The sequence below is a fragment of the Pygocentrus nattereri genome, chromosome 26, assembly GCF_015220715.1.
Source record: "Pygocentrus nattereri isolate fPygNat1 chromosome 26, fPygNat1.pri, whole genome shotgun sequence".
NCBI lineage: Eukaryota > Metazoa > Chordata > Actinopteri > Characiformes > Serrasalmidae > Pygocentrus > Pygocentrus nattereri.
In genome coordinates this window covers 31,091,224-31,110,202 of record NC_051236.1, presented here as the reverse complement: position 1 = coordinate 31,110,202, position 18,979 = coordinate 31,091,224, and the positions used below count along the sequence as shown (strand labels likewise).

Below are 18,979 nucleotides of genomic sequence, written 5' to 3'. Positions count from 1 at the left end.
GTAGGGGAATTGTATTCTCTCAAGTAATGAAAAAATAAAGTAAATTAAAAAAAAGTACATCTGGGGTGATGAAGTCTCCATGACACTCATCATTGAATTAAAAGCCTTACATTACATCATGGCTACGATCAGCAAGAGTTACCATGCAAACTCAACCCTCAATCAATAGGGTTAAATGTAATATTTGGGGTTAAATATTTATTTACCTTTAACAGCTATTTGTTTGGTCCTGTTCTTCAGGTGTTAGTGCAGGGGAGCCAGCTGGACTGCACAGATCTGGATCAGTTTCTGCATCGGATCTACCAGCAGCTCCGGGCAGTAGAGAACAACATCGCCGAAGTTCTACAGCAGCAGCATAAACAGGCAAGAGAACTGCCAACCACATCTGGCACACTTTTGAACAATCAAAACGAGTGGTAAAATAAATAACAGTGGCATAATGGGCTGACATGCATTCCACTACATATTATTAGATAACACAGCTACTACACTACTAATAGGTCCATATATGGTCTAAATTTGTTATTTGGTATCCATGCAGGTGATCAGTCTTCTAAAAGGACTGGCCAATACCCATGATAAGCATAACATATCACATTGCTCAGCCCTGCTCAAAGTGCACTTGCATGTGTGTCCACCTGCTCTGTAATGTTGCATGGATAATAAGACAGATATTTGCTTGTACTTTGTGTTAGTTTGTCCCCTCTTAGACTGGTAGCTGTTGTATGAAAAGTCCCTGTAAAGAAATATTGTGTCTTAAGTCATAATTCTTATTTGTTTACAGCCTAGAGGAGGATGGGTTCCCCTTTTTGAGTATCGGTTCCTCTCAGTATTTTTCTTTTTCTTTTAAACAGTTTCTGGACAAGTTGCTTTGGTACAATAGTTCTTACTCAAAAGTTGTACACAATTGAGCCCAGATTTAAGCTCCTGGAGTGAAACCTTAACAACGCTGATGACGTCAAAGTGTGCCGTGAATCAGCTTCATTTGTGTGGAAACAAGCTTTGTGGAAACCCACTAGTCTGCCTGATCCTCAAATGTCTATATGTAGTCTATACGCTATTTGATTGAAAGACTGATGAGCTAAAAAAGATTCACATTGATGTTTACAAATATTACACCCACTCTGACCAGTGAGTTTGTACAGATACACCAAAGATGAAATTGATGATGCTGTCTGTGAAATTGACATGCACCCATTTTACGGCCACATTTAATCATATGCATGCTGATGTTTGTTGTAAGAAGCGATTTATAAATATAGTTTTAATTGCTTCAGATGGAATAAATAGCTTTGTTGTTTTCAGGGTGATGGCTCCTCCCCTTCCCTCCCTATTGACACTGTGGAGGAGCAGCCACAGAGGAAGCAGGGTGTTTCCATGGTAACAGCGGATGTGGGACTGGTCAGTATGGTCCGTCAGGGTATACTGGCCCTTCAGCTCCTCCCCCCAAACTCCACAGCAGGTGAGCAATAATGCATCTATCCATTAATATTTGTCTTTCGGTCATCTTTCCTTTATTTATTTTAATGATACTTCACCTAGGGTTTTTTTTTCCCCACAAAGCAGCATTTCTCATTTAGCTCAACAAGTTAAGCAATACATGATGCTCCTACTTCCTCTCTCTTGACAGTCTTGATTTTGCCTAAAGCTGTGCAGCTAACTGAAATAAATATTGAATAAAGTGGTTAGACAGAGAAAATGATGAAAGTTATGTTTAAAACTCTGTTTACTGACTTAACTTGTTTTTCATATCCCTTGGGCTTGCAACCATAAATTACCAAATGACTTGCAGGTTAATCTAAATAAAGATGATATCTCTCTAAGTGAAGTCTAGAGAATCACTAATGGCGTGTGACTATTTAACATGGGATACTGAGTTGCTAAATCCTGTGTTACTGGGTTTCTGTGAAAGTTTAAATTATCCTTGTTAATTTCTTGTCTTCTTTTTTATATATATATATATATATATATATATATATATATATATAGGTATAGTAATAATTACAGATGGAGTGACGAGTGTGCCAGATGTGGCTGTGTGTGAGGCTCTGCTGAATCAGCTGAGAAGTGGAACGATCGCATGTTCCTTTGTGCAGGTAGAACATGGATCTGATGATGGATAATAAATTCTGTCACACTTTTCACATACTCACCTTTCATACCTTTCTCCCATTTTACACTACTCGACAGTCTTGGCTGTCTATTTTAAGATGAATGGACCAAAATTGCTTATAATAAAATCTGCTTTTTACATGTGAAAAAGTTTTCACAATTTCTTTACATATGAACATGATTCCACATGTGATTCCACATGTGATAACACATTTTAAACATGTGAAGTGTGCAAAAACCACATGTAAAACCACATTTTAATTCAAGTTACTTTTCTATTAGGGTCTTTTCACATTATGGTACAGTAGAGTTAAGGACATTTTTTACAGTTTCAGAAATGCAAAGTTTGGTTACAGCTGCAACTGTAGTACTGTTGACATGTTGAAGGTACTGATGTGTGTTGTAAATTGCATATATATATATATATATATATATATGTGTGTGTGTGTGTATGTATGTATGTGTATATATATATATATATATATATATATATATATATATATATATATATGCTTTTGCTTGTTAGGTGGGCGGGGCTTACACATACGACTGCAGTTTCGGGTACATCCCCAACGTGGAGCTGATGAAGTTTATGTCCATGGCGACCTTCGGCTCCTACCTGTCCATATGCCCAGAGCCAGCCCAAGTGGGCCAGGAAATGAATAGTTACCACCGGGCCTTCCTCACATACTCTTTCCTCCGCACCAGCGAGTCAATCAATCCAGACTATTACTGTTGTAAGTGCACCAGTGGGACATGAAGTTAGATGCAGTGCCAGTTTAATTTTCCGTAAAGTATTTTTTCATTTTTCTTTAGTACTCTATTAAAGTCATGGGAGGTATCATGTGTTTTTAAAAAAGGACAAGGAACTGCAGGATTTAAAAAAAAAAATCTGATTGCTTCTTTCTCACAAAAGTAGTCAGTCAGCTGAGACTTTTTGGATGTCTGACATTTTTGCTTTTGGTTTGTGTCTGAGAAGTTTTTCACTAGAATTATGAGGCTGATGTAGCTAAGAGGTAATGATATAACCAACCCACCACCTCTATAACTCATAATTCTGTTACAATAGTCAAGATCACATAACTGTGATAAATTGTTAGATATTACATCTTGCTAGTAATGTTTGACAACAGCAGTGTGATGACTTGGCTACTTAGTTGATAGCCAGGTTGTTAATTTAAACAATAGCTGACTTGAAAATTAGCTAATATTAGTATGCTAACCACTCCATTGGAATTATTCCGTTTTTTTCTTAAATTTGTTCTTGAGAACAATTTTTTACAGTTACAGACTGTAGGCCATCTGTTTCTCTGCATACTTTGTTAGCCCCCTTTTACCCTGTTCTTCAGTGGTCAGGACCTGCATGGACCCTCACAGAGCAGGTTCTGTTTAGGTAGTGGATCATTCTCAGCACTACAGTAACACAGTGGTGGTGGTGTGTTAGTCTGTGTTGCGCTGCTCTGAATGGATCAGACACAGCTGGAGTTTTTAAACACCTCATTGTCACTGCTGGACTGAGAATAGTCCACCAACCCAAAATATCCAGCCAACAGTGTCCTGATGACCACTGATGAAGGTCTAGAAGAAGACCAACACAAACTGTGCAGCAGCAGATGAGCTATCTTCTCTGACTTTACATCTGACAAGTGACTGACAAGGAAGGAGTGTCTGATAGAGTGGATAGTCAGTGTTTAAAAACTCCAGGAACACTGCTGTGTCTGATCCACTCTTACCAGCATTACACACACTAAGACATCACCGCCACATCAGTGTTACTGCAATGCTGAGAATGATCCACCACCCACCTTTTGTACGCGCTACTATATTTATCCAGATGGTAAAGAAAAAACTGATTTTGCAGCAGTATTATTGATTTATGTTATGCATAGAAGGAAGTTGTCTTGGTGAGTCCACATGTGTTTACTAAGGAAGCACTCTAGTGTACAGAAGAAATATGAAATGAAAGTTTATAATTAAGATAAGTCATAGAACAGAGGTATAAAACAGTATAAAAAGTATGTAAATATGCAGACTAAAGTCCGAGAAGACATATGATACAATGTTCCCTATACATTTTATTAGGAGAAACATATTGAGCAGAAATTTGATATAATGTTGTGACCTGTTTGCAGAAGTTGCTCTGTTCTGTTTCAGTTAGTGGTCACAGGCTAAAGATTTTTGTTCTGTACCAAATCACAGGACAACACCTGCGATAGATAGCTTGCAGATCAGTGTAGCAGAAAGTGAGAATGTTTGTCTGTCCAACTGAGGCTAATTTTACTTTCTCATCTAATAATTGGCCAAACCTGCCAAACCACACCTGGGTTTCAGTGGGAGGATTATTTCAGATTCTATATATCTGAATATACATTAAAATGGTAAAGAAATAGTTTGGCAAAGCATCAGGTTCATGCAGTTTTCCCCTTAAAGTAAATGTGAAGACATTTGGCTTCTTTAGTTTTGCACTGAGCTATATGCCTAATCATCACTCATTTGCCTCAAACTGCATTGAGTTTGTGAAGTAATTTCACGTACAAATGTTTTCTAACACTGTGTGACAAATTATTATGTGTTTATTTTCAGTCTCCCAGCACAAGCTGTTTAATGAGCACCTGGTGTCGGCTAGTGGAAACCCTGCGCTGGTGTTGCGACGGAAAAAACACACAGAAAAGGAAGTTCATGCTGAGCTGGTCAGTGTGGTGTCTGTCAGACTGAGGGAGGGATACGCCATCCGTGAAATAAACTTCACTAAAGGTGAACACCAAAACACTACGACAACTCCCAACCTTGCTACCACAACACCAAAACATCACAACACAGTGCCACACTGCCGAAACACCACTTCACCACAGGACCACAACCCTAAACAAAATGGACAGGCTACAACACCAAAACACCATATTGCGAAAATGCCAAAACTAACCATACTAACCATTACAGTGCCAAATGCCACAGTGCCACAACACCAGCAACAAAATGCCACAGCAGTAGAGCTCCACACCACAAAAAAAAACAAAAAAACAAATATGTCAAAACATCACTAATGTCACAGCATCAAGTGCTTAAACATGAAAATATAACAATGCCAAAATGCCACACCACCAAAACGCCACACTGCCACGGCTACAAAACACCACAGTGCCACACCAATAGAAAGCCACACTGCCACGGCTACAAAACGCCACAGTGCCACACCAATAGAACGCCACACTGCCACGGCTACAAAACGCCACAGTGCCACACCAATAGAACGCCACACTGCCACGGCTACAAAACGCCACAGTGCCACACCAATAGAACGCCACACTGCCACGGCTACAAAACACCACAGTGCCACACCAATAGAACGCCACACTGCCACGGCTACAAAACGCCACAGTGCCACACCAATAGAACGCCACACTGCCACGGCTACAAAACGCCACAGTGCCACACCAATAGAACGCCACACTGCCACGGCTACAAAACGCCACAGTGCCACACCAATAGAACGCCACACTGCCACGGCTACAAAACGCCACAGTGCCACACCAATAGAACGCCACACTGCCACGGCTACAAAACGCCACAGTGCCACACCAATAGAACGCCACACTGCCACGGCTACAAAACGCCACAGTGCCACACCAATAGAACGCCACACTGCCACGGCTACAAAACGCCACAGTGCCACACCAATAGAACGCCACACTGCCACGGCTACAAAACGCCACAGTGCCACACCAATAGAACGCCACACTGCCACGGCTACAAAACGCCACAGTGCCACACCAATAGAACGCCACACTGCCACGGCTACAAAACGCCACAGTGCCACACCAATAGAACGCCACACTGCCACGGCTACAAAACGCCACAGTGCCACACCAATAGAACGCCACACTGCCACGGCTACAAAACGCCACAGTGCCACACCAATAGAACGCCACACTGCCACGGCTACAAAACGCCACAGTGCCACACCAATAGAACGCCACACTGCCACGGCTACAAAACGCCACAGTGCCACACCAATAGAACGCCACACTGCCACGGCTACAAAACGCCACAGTGCCACACCAATAGAACGCCACACTGCCACGGCTACAAAACGCCACAGTGCCACACCAATAGAACGCCACACTGCCACGGCTACAAAACGCCACAGTGCCACACCAATAGAACGCCACACTGCCACGGCTACAAAACGCCACAGTGCCACACCAATAGAACGCCACACTGCCACGGCTACAAAACGCCACAGTGCCACACCAATAGAACGCCACACTGCCACGGCTACAAAACGCCACAGTGCCACACCAATAGAACGCCACACTGCCACGGCTACAAAACGCCACAGTGCCACACCAATAGAACGCCACACTGCCACGGCTACAAAACGCCACAGTGCCACACCAATAGAACGCCACACTGCCACGGCTACAAAACGCCACAGTGCCACACCAATAGAACGCCACACTGCCACGGCTACAAAACGCCACAGTGCCACACCAATAGAACGCCACACTGCCACGGCTACAAAACGCCACAGTGCCACACCAATAGAACGCCACACTGCCACGGCTACAAAACGCCACAGTGCCACACCAATAGAACGCCACACTGCCACGGCTACAAAACGCCACAGTGCCACACCAATAGAACGCCACACTGCCACGGCTACAAAACGCCACAGTGCCACACCAATAGAACGCCACACTGCCACGGCTACAAAACGCCACAGTGCCACACCAATAGAACGCCACACTGCCACGGCTACAAAACGCCACAGTGCCACACCAATAGAACGCCACACTGCCACGGCTACAAAACGCCACAGTGCCACACCAATAGAACGCCACACTGCCACGGCTACAAAACGCCACAGTGCCACACCAATAGAACGCCACACTGCCACGGCTACAAAACGCCACAGTGCCACACCAATAGAACGCCACACTGCCACGGCTACAAAACGCCACAGTGCCACACCAATAGAACGCCACACTGCCACGGCTACAAAACGCCACAGTGCCACACCAATAGAACGCCACACTGCCACGGCTACAAAACGCCACAGTGCCACACCAATAGAACGCCACACTGCCACGGCTACAAAACGCCACAGTGCCACACCAATAGAACGCCACACTGCCACGGCTACAAAACGCCACAGTGCCACACCAATAGAACGCCACACTGCCACGGCTACAAAACGCCACAGTGCCACACCAATAGAACGCCACACTGCCACGGCTACAAAACGCCACAGTGCCACACCAATAGAACGCCACACTGCCACGGCTACAAAACACCACAGTGCCACACCAATAGAACGCCACACTGCCACGGCTACAAAACACCACAGTGCCACACCAATAGAACGCCACACTGCCACGGCTACAAAACACCACAGTGCCAAAACACCACAGTGCCACACCAATAGAACGCCACACTGTCACAGTGCCAAAACACCACAGTGCCAAAACACCACAGTGCCACACCAATAGAACGCCACACTGTCACAGTGCCAAAACACCACAGTTCAGCACCAAAATGACACAGCTCCGCAATGCCAAAACACTGCATTGCTAAAGAACCACCCCACCAGAGCACCACAGTGCCACACCACAGGAATGCCGCAATGCCACAACAGCACACTGCTTGAACACCAAAACACCTTCCGTTCTGTTAACGTGTGTCTCTTTCTGTCTTTTATGTCTCTCTGTTCTTTTCTGTTTTCTCTCTCTTGTAGTCTTTCTCTCTGTCTGTGTTATTCTAAAAAACAATAGCATGACAACAACACTAATAATAATTGTCTCTGTCTCTCTTTTTCTGTCTTTCTCTTTATTTTTTTTTAGGTGGCACTCAGCTAGAGGTGAAGCTGGTGTTGTTGTGGAAACACAACATGCGCATAGAGTATGTTGCAGCAGCTTGCTGGCCGCTCCTGCCAGCTAAGCGCACCACGTGGGTGGAAGTGACAATGGAGGGAAGTTATGATATCCTGCACGACATCAGCTGCACCCTGCGCAAACCCATTACCAGCCCCTACCGCACATCGGTCATTCGCCGTTTTTGGAACACCCTGCAGGGGTCAGTGCTGTAACACTAAGGCTGTATTCACATAAGTCTTATTCAAGTCTTATTGCTCAGTTCCCTGTTTTTGACTAGATTCAGTCTTTCTGCCATGACAATTCACATTCATGTTTGAAAAACAACCATATTTCCTGTGTGAACAAACACAAGGACATGTATGTGTGCATTTTTAAAGTGTTTCAACAAATGCATATTTGCTAGAGACTGTGTTAATAACAGTGCAAATAAATAAACTAGCATATGCCTGCATTGCAAAGGTCGTGTAGGAAGAGGGGCGAGGCTTATGATGTGCACACACTTATACATTCTAGTGTTGCAATTTTGGGAGCATATTTTGTTGGAGGGTTGATACAGCAGGAATAAAAAAAAAACAAAAACAAAAAAAAACATTTTGCTAGGCAATTTATATGAATCAAATGGAAAAAAGTCTTAAGCTGAGCTCAGATAGTATAGCATTTAAGGTGTTTCAAGACATTTTAACACAAATTATTGAAAATCAAATCAAACTTTGACCTGAGTTACACCCCTACTGTTATGTTGTCCTGCTGTTTTTGTCTGGTATTAAGTGACTCTGTCCTGTTTGCTTGTAGCATTAATCAGACAGACCAAATGCTGGTGCATCTGCAGTCCTTTAACTCTATCCCAGAGCACTACACCATTCCTGAGAGCACAAAAAATGGTGTACCACTGTTCTACATCCCACCTGGATCGACCACACCTGTAAGCTTTACAACCTGTCTGAACTGCTTGTTTATTTATGTGTATTTGATCGGGCAGTTACCTGCAGATATAGTCCTTTATTAGCCATCTATATGCAATCTGTATGGACCATTCTACCGAAGGAGTTCAAACTGCAGTCACACAGTAAAAAAATGTAAAAGCAAGTACAAGAATTATTTTATTTTATTTTATTATTATTATTTTTAAACCTGGGTCATTAATTGAGAGAGAAACAAGCTAAAAATATACCTATTCCTATGCTATATCATTTTAGGGTGCTTTTTTTGGGAAGTGGATGTCCCAAACCCATTTGTGATCTTTTTGATGTCTTTTTAAGATTAAGATTTATCAGGGGTTTAATTTTTAAGTCAAAAAGATTTATTTGTCCCTGTCTGAGCAACAGCCTGTTGAATGTTTTCAGTCCACTTCAATAATCACATAACAAGCCAAGAAAGCACATTTTCTCTGTTTACCTATAGACAAAGGTATTCAAATCACAACCAGCGATGTCTGGATTATTAAAGATTTTCTGCCTTCCCTTTACCAGTGAATCAGATGTGATGACAAAGTACCCAACCAGTTATATTAAATGTTTGGTTAACTACCATTACCAAATATGGTTTCCAGGTCCAGATGTGAATTCTGATGCAGACAGAAGTGGTTAAATCTTATTTGCTATTTCTTCTTTTTGTATTTTGTCATGCCGTGAAAGTGTGATTTGTATAGTGAGACTTCTGTGTTGTATAAATTGTAATTAGAACATTGACATCAGATTTTATTTGAGTCACAGCCTCATGTAAATTCATTGGATTAGCTTCTAGAAACAGTTCTGCTTGTCATTACCATGACCCTGCTCTCTTTCAGGTCCTCTCCTTACAGCACAGTGGCTTAAAAGACTCTAGCCAGTCACAGTTTGCCTCCTACTGGAAGCCCATCCTGTCCATGGATGCAAACTTCTGGCAGCGCTGGTTACATATGCACCGAATCACCATCATTCTGGAGCACGACATGTGAGTTCATTTGGTTTATTCATGGCTGGCATTAGTTCACATTCTCAGAGGAGCTTTCTTCTCAGGTTAGGACTTCCAGATTTGAGAGCTGAGATCTGAACTCGGGATAAGACAAATGAGAATATGACTTACTGTTATCTGTACATGCATTACATAACTGAAAACAATAGTAGCAGCCTGAATTTTGTCTGTGTTTTTGTTCATTTCTCTGTATAACAGCAAGTCATACAAACATTTGAGATTACTTAACGGCTAAACACATTTTGAAGCAAATGCTTGATTTTTGAAAATGATTTAAGGGGCCCTCTGGCCAAAATAAAAAAAATTTAAATTTGTAAAAATCTCTTATAGCAGTGCGGCAACAGTCTCGAGTGACATTTTTCTAGTTTAAAATCAAGGAACTACTGATGATACACCTTGATGGGAAGAGCTTTTAAAAACTCCAACTGTTTTAGGGTTACATTTATGGGAGTGAGTTGCACTACAGAATTTATTACGTAACATGACAAATAACACATTCTTTGCCAGTTTTGAGCCAAAATTCTCCTTTTAGGCAATTTGCTCATAATATTTGTTGTGGAAAAACATTATACCAAAGATTTCAAATCCCTTGCACCCGCACCTCCACTCTGTTTTTCTTAATCTATCAAATCTCATTCAACACCTTGGCTTTCTACCAAGAAATTCTATGGCTAAATCAGGTGACGGGTGACTAAGCAGACAAAACCCAAAAATGTACAAAGCAAGGTGTCCACAAGTTTGGGGTGGGAAATCACTGGAAATTAGGAAAAGTCTAATTCACACTATTTCCTCTCTTACCCAAAATGTAGTTGCTCAGGCAAGACATGTTTGGTGTCTGAAGTTCCTTTAGTTTGAACTTCTTTTTTGAACCAAAGCAGTAAGGCTACTACAGCTAATGAATAATGGAAGCTTAAAACCCACCAATTAAGACTGTGTGATCTTTATGCATAAATCAACCCACACTATGCACAAACTATCTTGAGTTATTAAGTAATCCCAAATAGGCGTACTAGCATGGTCTCTGCTGTCTTGCTATAATTGAGAACTGAAATTGTTTTATTTTTTAGGTTAAAAAAATTGCATTAACTTCAACACTTTAACAGTTGTGCATCTCCTTTCTGCAGCCCTGTTCCAAAACATGTGCACAGTGCAGGCAATAATGGCAGGTTCAGCACCATTCAGTGCAGAATAGCTCATTCTACACTGACCTCCCTGCTGCGGGACTGGAGCAGCTTTGTGCTAGTGGAGGGATACTCCTATGTCAAACTCATTTACAGGTAACACCCACCCACTGAGCACATTTGTGGAACATCATGCTCGCAAAGGGCCTATTGTTGTTAGCCTTGCGCACCAGTTTCAGATGCAAATTGAACATAATTTCATCCACGTTACTGGTGTTATGCTGTGGTTGCATTAAAATGCTGCTTCTGCTCTTGTACGTACAACTGACCCATACTTCCCATAGTTCAAAATTTGAACTTGACTTCAAATAGAGTTTATGAGAAAAGCTCTTATCTCTGAAACAGTGACTTAATAAAGCCAGAAAAAGCATTCTTTTGACACTGACTATATGCTATATACTACACAAAAGTTGTGATAAATGTTGAAGAAAAATTGTCAAGATCGTGCAATAAGTTCAAATAAGTGCAGAGTTTAATCATTATGTGTGAAAATTGTGGGCTGGATATGATTTATGTCTGTAGATAAATATTATATTTATTCCCCCCAGTGCTGCTGACCAGACGCCGATCTCTTTCTATTTGGTGCGTCTCATCTCCAAAGCCCCCTGCATGGTACTACGTTTAGGCTTCCCTATAGGAACAATGGCCCACACTAGGAACAAGGTATGTCATGCTCAATATAAGGCTACTTAAAGGGTTATTTGGAACAATGCAACACTTTTGCTTTAGTTGATGTTTAGTGTCAAACTTACACATAATGTAAAGGTTCTGTGCCAATTAAACATTTTCCTAGAACCTTACTTGAGCTTCCTTGTGCCTTACTTGAGGTTTAAATATATTTAAAAAGGTTATTCACACTCATGCATTTCATTTACAAAAAGATGTTTCTGAGAGTGTGTTTAGAAAGTGCTTTCTCTGTTCCTGTGACCAGATTGTGGATGATCTGCGAGAGCAGATTCTCAGGCTGCGTTTCCCTCACCGCGTCCAGAATAAAGAAGCCACGCCAAAGACCAAGCGGAAAGTGTTGGGTAATGCCTCTCCCTCCAAATCGCCTCCTCTCCCAGCACCAAAGCCTGCACTGTCAGACCGGCCGTGTGTGGTCATCTTCAGCAAGCCTCTGGAGAAGTTGCTGATCAGGTCAGAGCAAATATTTGACAGTTAATGCCTCACATGGCATGGCATTAAATAAAACGAGCCTTAAATGGCAAAACAAGAAAATGCCCTCGGAAACTGATAACCAGTGTATCTCCAATATGTGGCCCGGTGTTTCTGTTTATTTGTAGTATCCTGTGCATGTTTTGAATTAATTGTATAGCTAATTTAATCACCCTATTTGTAATTTGGCCTTTTATTGTAAACACTGATATTTTTAAGACATTTTAACTCAGCAGTATAGCTAAAGCTATATAATAGTCTTATATACTGTATACTTAATAACAGTATATAAGCACCTATCATTTAAAAAAAAAACATCTCCCAGCTTTTATGAGATGGGTTTGATGAGTTGTGTAAATGACAACTTCTAAAAATGTATGGTTCACTCCCGCTGTCTGTACAGTGTATACATGCAAAAGTTTAGATAGAGCCCTTTTAGTTGGTCCACTTGTGTTTTTTCTGTGTCAGGTTTCAGAGCTTTTTTGACACATCAGGCCTTAATCCAAGTCAGGTGTGACAATTCCAGAGCGCAACAAATGATATGACTCTTCAGACCTGGGCTTATCAAAATGACTAACTAAAGATCTTAATTGAAAAAAATGACTTGACTCTTACAGTGCAAGAGAAGACTATAAGGATCTCTAAGCACTTCCTGTAAAAAAAAAAAAAAAAAGCAAAAAAACAAATCTATTAGTATATCTAATCACTTCCTCCTTACATTTTTCTCTGGAGAGTTCTCAAGCTGTGAAAGTTATAGAGAATGTTTAATGAATGAGATCTGGAATAAAATTATCAGATAGAATAGCTCATAGATTAGTATCCAAAGCAAAACCCCCACATCACTGCCAAGAACTAAGATTTGGCTGGCGGAGGAATAGTAATGCTCTGTGATCTTATAATCAAATCAGTGTCTGAACTATGTAGAACTAGATAAGCCACAGGTATTTTTGGAATTATGATGTCTGATGAAACAAAAATGTAACTCTTTGGCTGCTGTTTCTAAAGGTACATTTGGTGACATTTCAATAAAAGAACACCTTGCCATTTATTAAGCATAAAAGAGTAGATCTGTTATACTTTGGAGTTGTGTGGCATATAGGAAATTTCAACTCCAGAAAGAAAGGATTCTACATAATATGAGCAAAACCTGGAAGCTAATGTCTGACAGTCAGTGAGGAAACTGAGGAAGAACCGAAGTTGGATATTACAAGAAGACAGTGATCCAAAACATACCTTAAAATCTGTTTGGATTGCATCAAGAAACAAAAGAGTATGGTTTTGGCATGTCTTTCACTGACCTCAGAACTGATTATGTGGTTAGATCTCAAATGTAATGTACATGCAAGACTACAGCTAAGACTATAGCTTCTAATATGAAAATATTAGAAGCTTTCAACAAGGGAAAGTAAGGGGGAGTCCTAAATCAAGAAGATAAAAAGGCTGTTAGCTGGCTATAAGAAACATTTTGAGTCTAGGATTTCAGCTAAAGGGGTTTTATTAAGTATGGACTGGTTGTGACATCATGGGTCACCCATTCAACCTACAGAGATAGTCCTGCCCGTTGTTTAAGTGGTAATGAGAGTTGTTCCTGCATACAGTTATTAGATGTGGGAAAAACGATCAAATGTTGTCTGTTGGGAAGCAAATGTATCAGAGCCTTACAAAGGACACACACATCTGATATGAGTGTCTGAAGTTTGAACAGTTTGTTCTGTATTTCAGCTCAGGCTGCTTTATAAATGAGGAATACAGAGCAGTCGGGAAAGAGCTTTTACATAAATGAGTCTTAAAGGCATAGTAACAAAAATAGGCTGTTTAATTATAAGAGATAACCACACGAATGTGGACTTCAGGGGCAAAAAATAAAATGGAAAATGGAAAATATAGAAATGTGGCCTCTTTAATAAAAATATAGCTTTTCTGTGTCTGTCCCTGTGAAGTCCACTATAACTTTCCACCACTCTCCTGTGACAGGTATGAGAAGCTGCCAACGGATTTCCGTACACCATTCATCTTAAACATGGAGCCGTTTGCTCAACCACCCAGCATGGCTGCTCCCCTCAGCGTGGCGGCCAGCCGAACCGCTTCCTCTACACTGGCCTCATTGTCCCGCTACTTCCTACACCAGCGCTGGGTGTGGACGGTGCAGAGCGGGCCGGGGACCGCTGTGTCTCTGCAAGCCGTTGCCCATATCCTCTCCATGCTCTCTGAGTGAGTCCCTAAACACACTGTTATACATGGAAACATACATAATATTTTTTCACGCACATGCACACACACAAATGTACGTGGGCACTTGGCCATCACACCCATATGAGCTTATAGGTCGTCCTATTCCAAATTCATAGGCATTAGTATGGAGGCTAGAACAGCCTCCACTGTTCTGGGAAGGCTTCCACAACATTTTTAAGTAAACCTGTAGGAATTTGTTCCTATTGAAATCAGTCCTCTGTGCAGGCCACTGGAGTTCCTCCACACCAAACTCGCCAAACCATGGTTTTATGAACTTCACTTTGTTCACAGGGACACAGTCATCCTGGAACAGGACAGGGCCTTCCCCAAAGTGTTGCCACAAATTTAGAAGCATATAGTTGGTTTTCTTTGTAGCATTAACATTACCCTTCACAGAACTAAAGGGGCCTAGCCCAAACCTTGAAAAACATCGTATCCCTCCTCTACCAAACTTTAATGTTGGCACAATACATTCAAGCCCGTAGTATTCTCCCAGCATCTGCCAAACCAGATTCATCCGTCAGACTGACAGACAGCGAAGCATGATTCATCACTCCAGAGAACATGTTTCCACTGCTCCAGGGGTGCTTCACACCATCCCAGCTGACACCTGACATTTTGTATAGTGGTCTTAGGCTTGTGTGCAGCTGTTTGTCCTTAGAAATCCATTTTATGAAGCTGCCAATGCAGTTCTTGTGCCCACTGCAGTTCTTGTCGCTTCCTGAAGTGGTATGGAACTCTGTAGTGAAACAGAGAATTTGATTCATTTTTATACTGTATGCACTTCAGCTTCCAGTACCCAGTTGACATGGGCAGATCTAGCAGGGCAGAAATTACACGACACTTGAATTGTGACAGACGTGGCATCCTATGACAGTGCCAGTCAGTGTATGTCTATGGAGATTGCTATGTGCTTGATATTATTCACCTGTTAGTAATGGACATGACTGAAATGCCCAGACTCAATGATCAGCAGGTGTGTCCACATAATGTTTGTGATCTGTCCATATAGTGATCTATCGAGTATACCTTTTTTTTTCTGTTATTCCTTGTAGGCCCCTTATATAACTACCATCTTCCCTTTTCTGTTCTTTTTTGGATTATTACATTGTCATTAAGATCTATTAGCAATATTTTTATTTCATTTGAAATGCAAGTATAAGGTCAAACATACATATTACAATCAGGGTAATTCAACTAGAAATAAGGTGGATATGTAGAAGTTCCTATTTTACATTGGTAATGCAGTGAAGTGTTTGGGTTGCCAAAAAAAACTCCAAAAAAAGGTGTTTTTCCAGCCCTCTGAGTCATCTTATTTAATTGTTGTTATTTCTTCAGATTTGCTTTGTATTTTAGCCAGCAGAACAGCTACACTAAATAAAATCTCAACAGTCAAGTGTAGCAGTTACAGATGTTACATGATTTATCAAAACTGGAAGTAACAGTAAAATTAAGTATATAAGCACATGTTGGTGTCAGTGTAAATAATTTGGATGTATTTGTGTTGCTTTCTATAGGATTCGTCTGTCTGAGGGGTTTCACTTTGCTGCAAGTGGTGAGGGAATCGTCAACATGGTGATAGAACTGCCAATGGCTGTCAAAACACCTAAGGTTGTACTTATTAAAAACAAAGAAACACACACAAACACAACGTATATGTCAGTACTTAGGGCATATTTTATGAAACAAAATTTCTGAATTAGCTACATGAATTAAGCCCAATGTCAGGCCTGTCCAACAGAAATAAAGGAAAGTGAGGTTCCTATAGGACTGTCCTCATATATCCCGCTAAAGTGAGAAATTTTGCTTTCTCAAACACCCCTGTAGGGTGCTGACTGATTCCTTTCTAGCTGTTCATGAATTCAGCATTTTAAACAAATTAGCCTCATAAGACATCAAGCCTATGCTCTAACGAGCCAGCATATAGCTGTTGTCGGGACAAAACCTCGTGTCTCCGTTTTTGTCATTTTTCATTTTTTGACATATTTGGAAAAAGGCAGCTGCCCTTTACGTTGTGTCAAAATTGCATGATGAACGGACCAACAGAAAGGGTCCAAAATGACTTGGAAAGAATGATTTCTGTATTTACTTCATTTAAAGGTTGAGAACGTTTTTCATTCTCCTGTAAAGTTACCTTTTTTGAGATATGAGGTTTTTATTCAGCGATATGCTGAAAGATATGATAATTTTGCACATGATGAACTTTGATCAGTTTTTAGTGTTTATTCCAGTGCTAATAGAAGCTGCGGTGTGGTGGGTGATAATATAGTGGTGTTGATGTGGAAAAAGCATGTAGACAGCCTGCCTAACTCCTAACGAAGGCCTTTGTGTGTCCAGCTCTGGAATTGTAGTGTCATTATGCATCTGACACCTTTTTAGTGTGTAACCCCATTTATTTATGATGAACCTTCAGTAATCTTGTTCTGGAACTGGGCCTAAATCTGTGTTTAGATTGGTCATCCCTTATTTTATTTATTGTCAAAATGTTTTCAAGTGTCGTGAGAGCCTATTATGTTTTTGCCATGTCGCTCAGCTGTAATTTGTATATTTGTGTGTAGGGGATTCCAGCAGCCCTGGACACAGACCATCACACCTGCATTGTCCAGTACATTCTCTTCCCACCCCACTCCACCTCCACCAAGGACAGGTAAAAGCATCATTTGACATTTTTGTTTGAAGGTCAAAAAAGGTTCTCCTTTGTGTATAGTTGACATGCTTAAACTGGGTTTTCTGTTTAGTCCTTTAAGAGATTTATAGCTCCATCCGTTCTGTATAAACTGTGTTTTGTTAGAATATAAACAGGAATTCACCTTCAGTACAGTTTAAATGCTTGTACTGTGCTTATTACCACCTGTGCTTCTGTTACTTCAGTGACTGAGTTATATTTGTTCTTCCAGGTTGCACTATTGAACTGCTTGTATAGTACACTAACTTTGCAATACATTTGCATACAATAGTAGTTCAAAATGATTGTTACACCTCTACACTTCTTATGATTTGTAATTTATGCACGGTTTCCAATATCTTTCTCTTTTGCACCAATTATCTTCACTTTAGTACTTGTATTACTTTATTTTGTTTGATCTGGACAGAGCTAAACTGAATCCAAGTAAAATGGATTCTTTGGCAAGTGCAACAAAAGTTTGTTTTAGTATCAGTCAGAAATACAAAGTATAAATCCTTACAAGCTAAGCCTTGAAACATCCTTTTTGAATTCTAATAACTCTGGAAGACATTTGAGAATTATCACCTGTGTTATGTGGGATTAAAGAAAATTAAATATTGAGCCTTCCTTTCCAGTTTTTCCACAGATGATGATAATGACACAGAGGTGGAGGCCATAGATGTGGACACAGAGCTGAATCTGGTTACCGAGTGCTGGGTAGAGCCACAGAGTGGAACCGCCTGGAGTCCTTCTGATCAGCACAGACACTTCAGGAACCTCACGTACCAGGAAATCCCTCAGGCCGTTAGTACCAACCAGCAGCCACTTTCTTCAGTGCTAACCAAATGATCTAAATTATGGACCGTTCCAATGAAAACACTAATCTTCTATAAACAAAATGCTGTTTTCCTTACTTTGGCTCTACTTGTTCAGGCTGTATCACTAGCTAGAAGTAGAATCTCATATAAATGCTCTGATTTAAGAGCACATGATAGTATTTGTTATCTGTCATACAGAATTTAGATTTATTGTGTAAAATTGTGTGTGTTACCGATGCAACCAACTGCTTTATTAAGCACACCTCCCATTTGCTATATAGTCACACTTTGTAGTCCTGCATGTACACACTGTAGTCCTGTTTCTGTGAATATTTTGATAGCACAGTGCTAAGAATGACCACCATCTAAAAATACCTGCTCTGTGGGGGTCCAGTGAGAGTCCTGACCTTTAAACAGGGTAAAAGGGGGCTAAGAAAATATGCATAGAAACACAGCCCCTATATCGGAAGTGAATGGGCAAGATATGTACATACGAGACAAGCGTATATGTGTGTGTGTGTGTGTATGTATATTGTGCATAATGGCTTTAATGATGGAACATTAAATGGGATCACAGTGTTTGAATGCCAACAAGTGCTTCGATGTGCTGGGCAGCTCTGCTCTCCATTGTAGAAAGCAAGTAACTTAAGCATTCAGCTGTACAGCCAATTATAAAACACATGCTCAGCTTAGAAACTATTTTATCCAGAAATACTAGTGTGAAAAATCTGTGGTAACTGTTCGTTTCGCTAGACTGAAAATGTAGGAAGCAGTAATGACTACTGTCACAACAACTCTGCATTACCAAGAATTTACCATGCTTTTTATAAATTACAATGTATAATTTAATTTTTTTATGTGAAAAAAATGTAATATTTTATATATATATATATATATATATATATATATATATATATATATATATGTGTGTGTGTGTGTGTGTGTGTGTGTGTGTGTGTGTGTGTGTGTGTCTATATATATATATATATA

At 40.7% G+C, this 18,979-nt stretch overlaps 1 protein-coding gene across 5 annotated transcripts in view; it reads left to right on the top strand.

Moving 5' to 3' along the window:
• The window catches only part of szt2 (SZT2 subunit of KICSTOR complex), a 152,215-nt gene that overhangs the window by 5,118 nt on the left and 128,118 nt on the right, over nt 1-18,979 (top strand). For all 5 annotated transcript variants that reach the window (XM_037535139.1, XM_037535140.1, XM_037535137.1 and 2 more), the window contains exons 5-19: nt 241-363; nt 1,306-1,462; nt 1,990-2,096; nt 2,639-2,849; nt 4,696-4,866; nt 7,953-8,184; nt 8,778-8,907; nt 9,772-9,917; nt 11,063-11,215; nt 11,668-11,782; nt 12,051-12,256; nt 14,249-14,485; nt 16,024-16,117; nt 17,065-17,153; nt 17,807-17,975. In XM_037535139.1, coding sequence (XP_037391036.1) covers nt 241-363; nt 1,306-1,462; nt 1,990-2,096; nt 2,639-2,849; nt 4,696-4,866; nt 7,953-8,184; nt 8,778-8,907; nt 9,772-9,917; nt 11,063-11,215; nt 11,668-11,782; nt 12,051-12,256; nt 14,249-14,485; nt 16,024-16,117; nt 17,065-17,153; nt 17,807-17,975 — 2,340 coding nt within the window. The remainder of the gene's footprint in view (nt 1-240; nt 364-1,305; nt 1,463-1,989; nt 2,097-2,638; nt 2,850-4,695; nt 4,867-7,952; nt 8,185-8,777; nt 8,908-9,771; nt 9,918-11,062; nt 11,216-11,667; nt 11,783-12,050; nt 12,257-14,248; nt 14,486-16,023; nt 16,118-17,064; nt 17,154-17,806; nt 17,976-18,979) is intronic.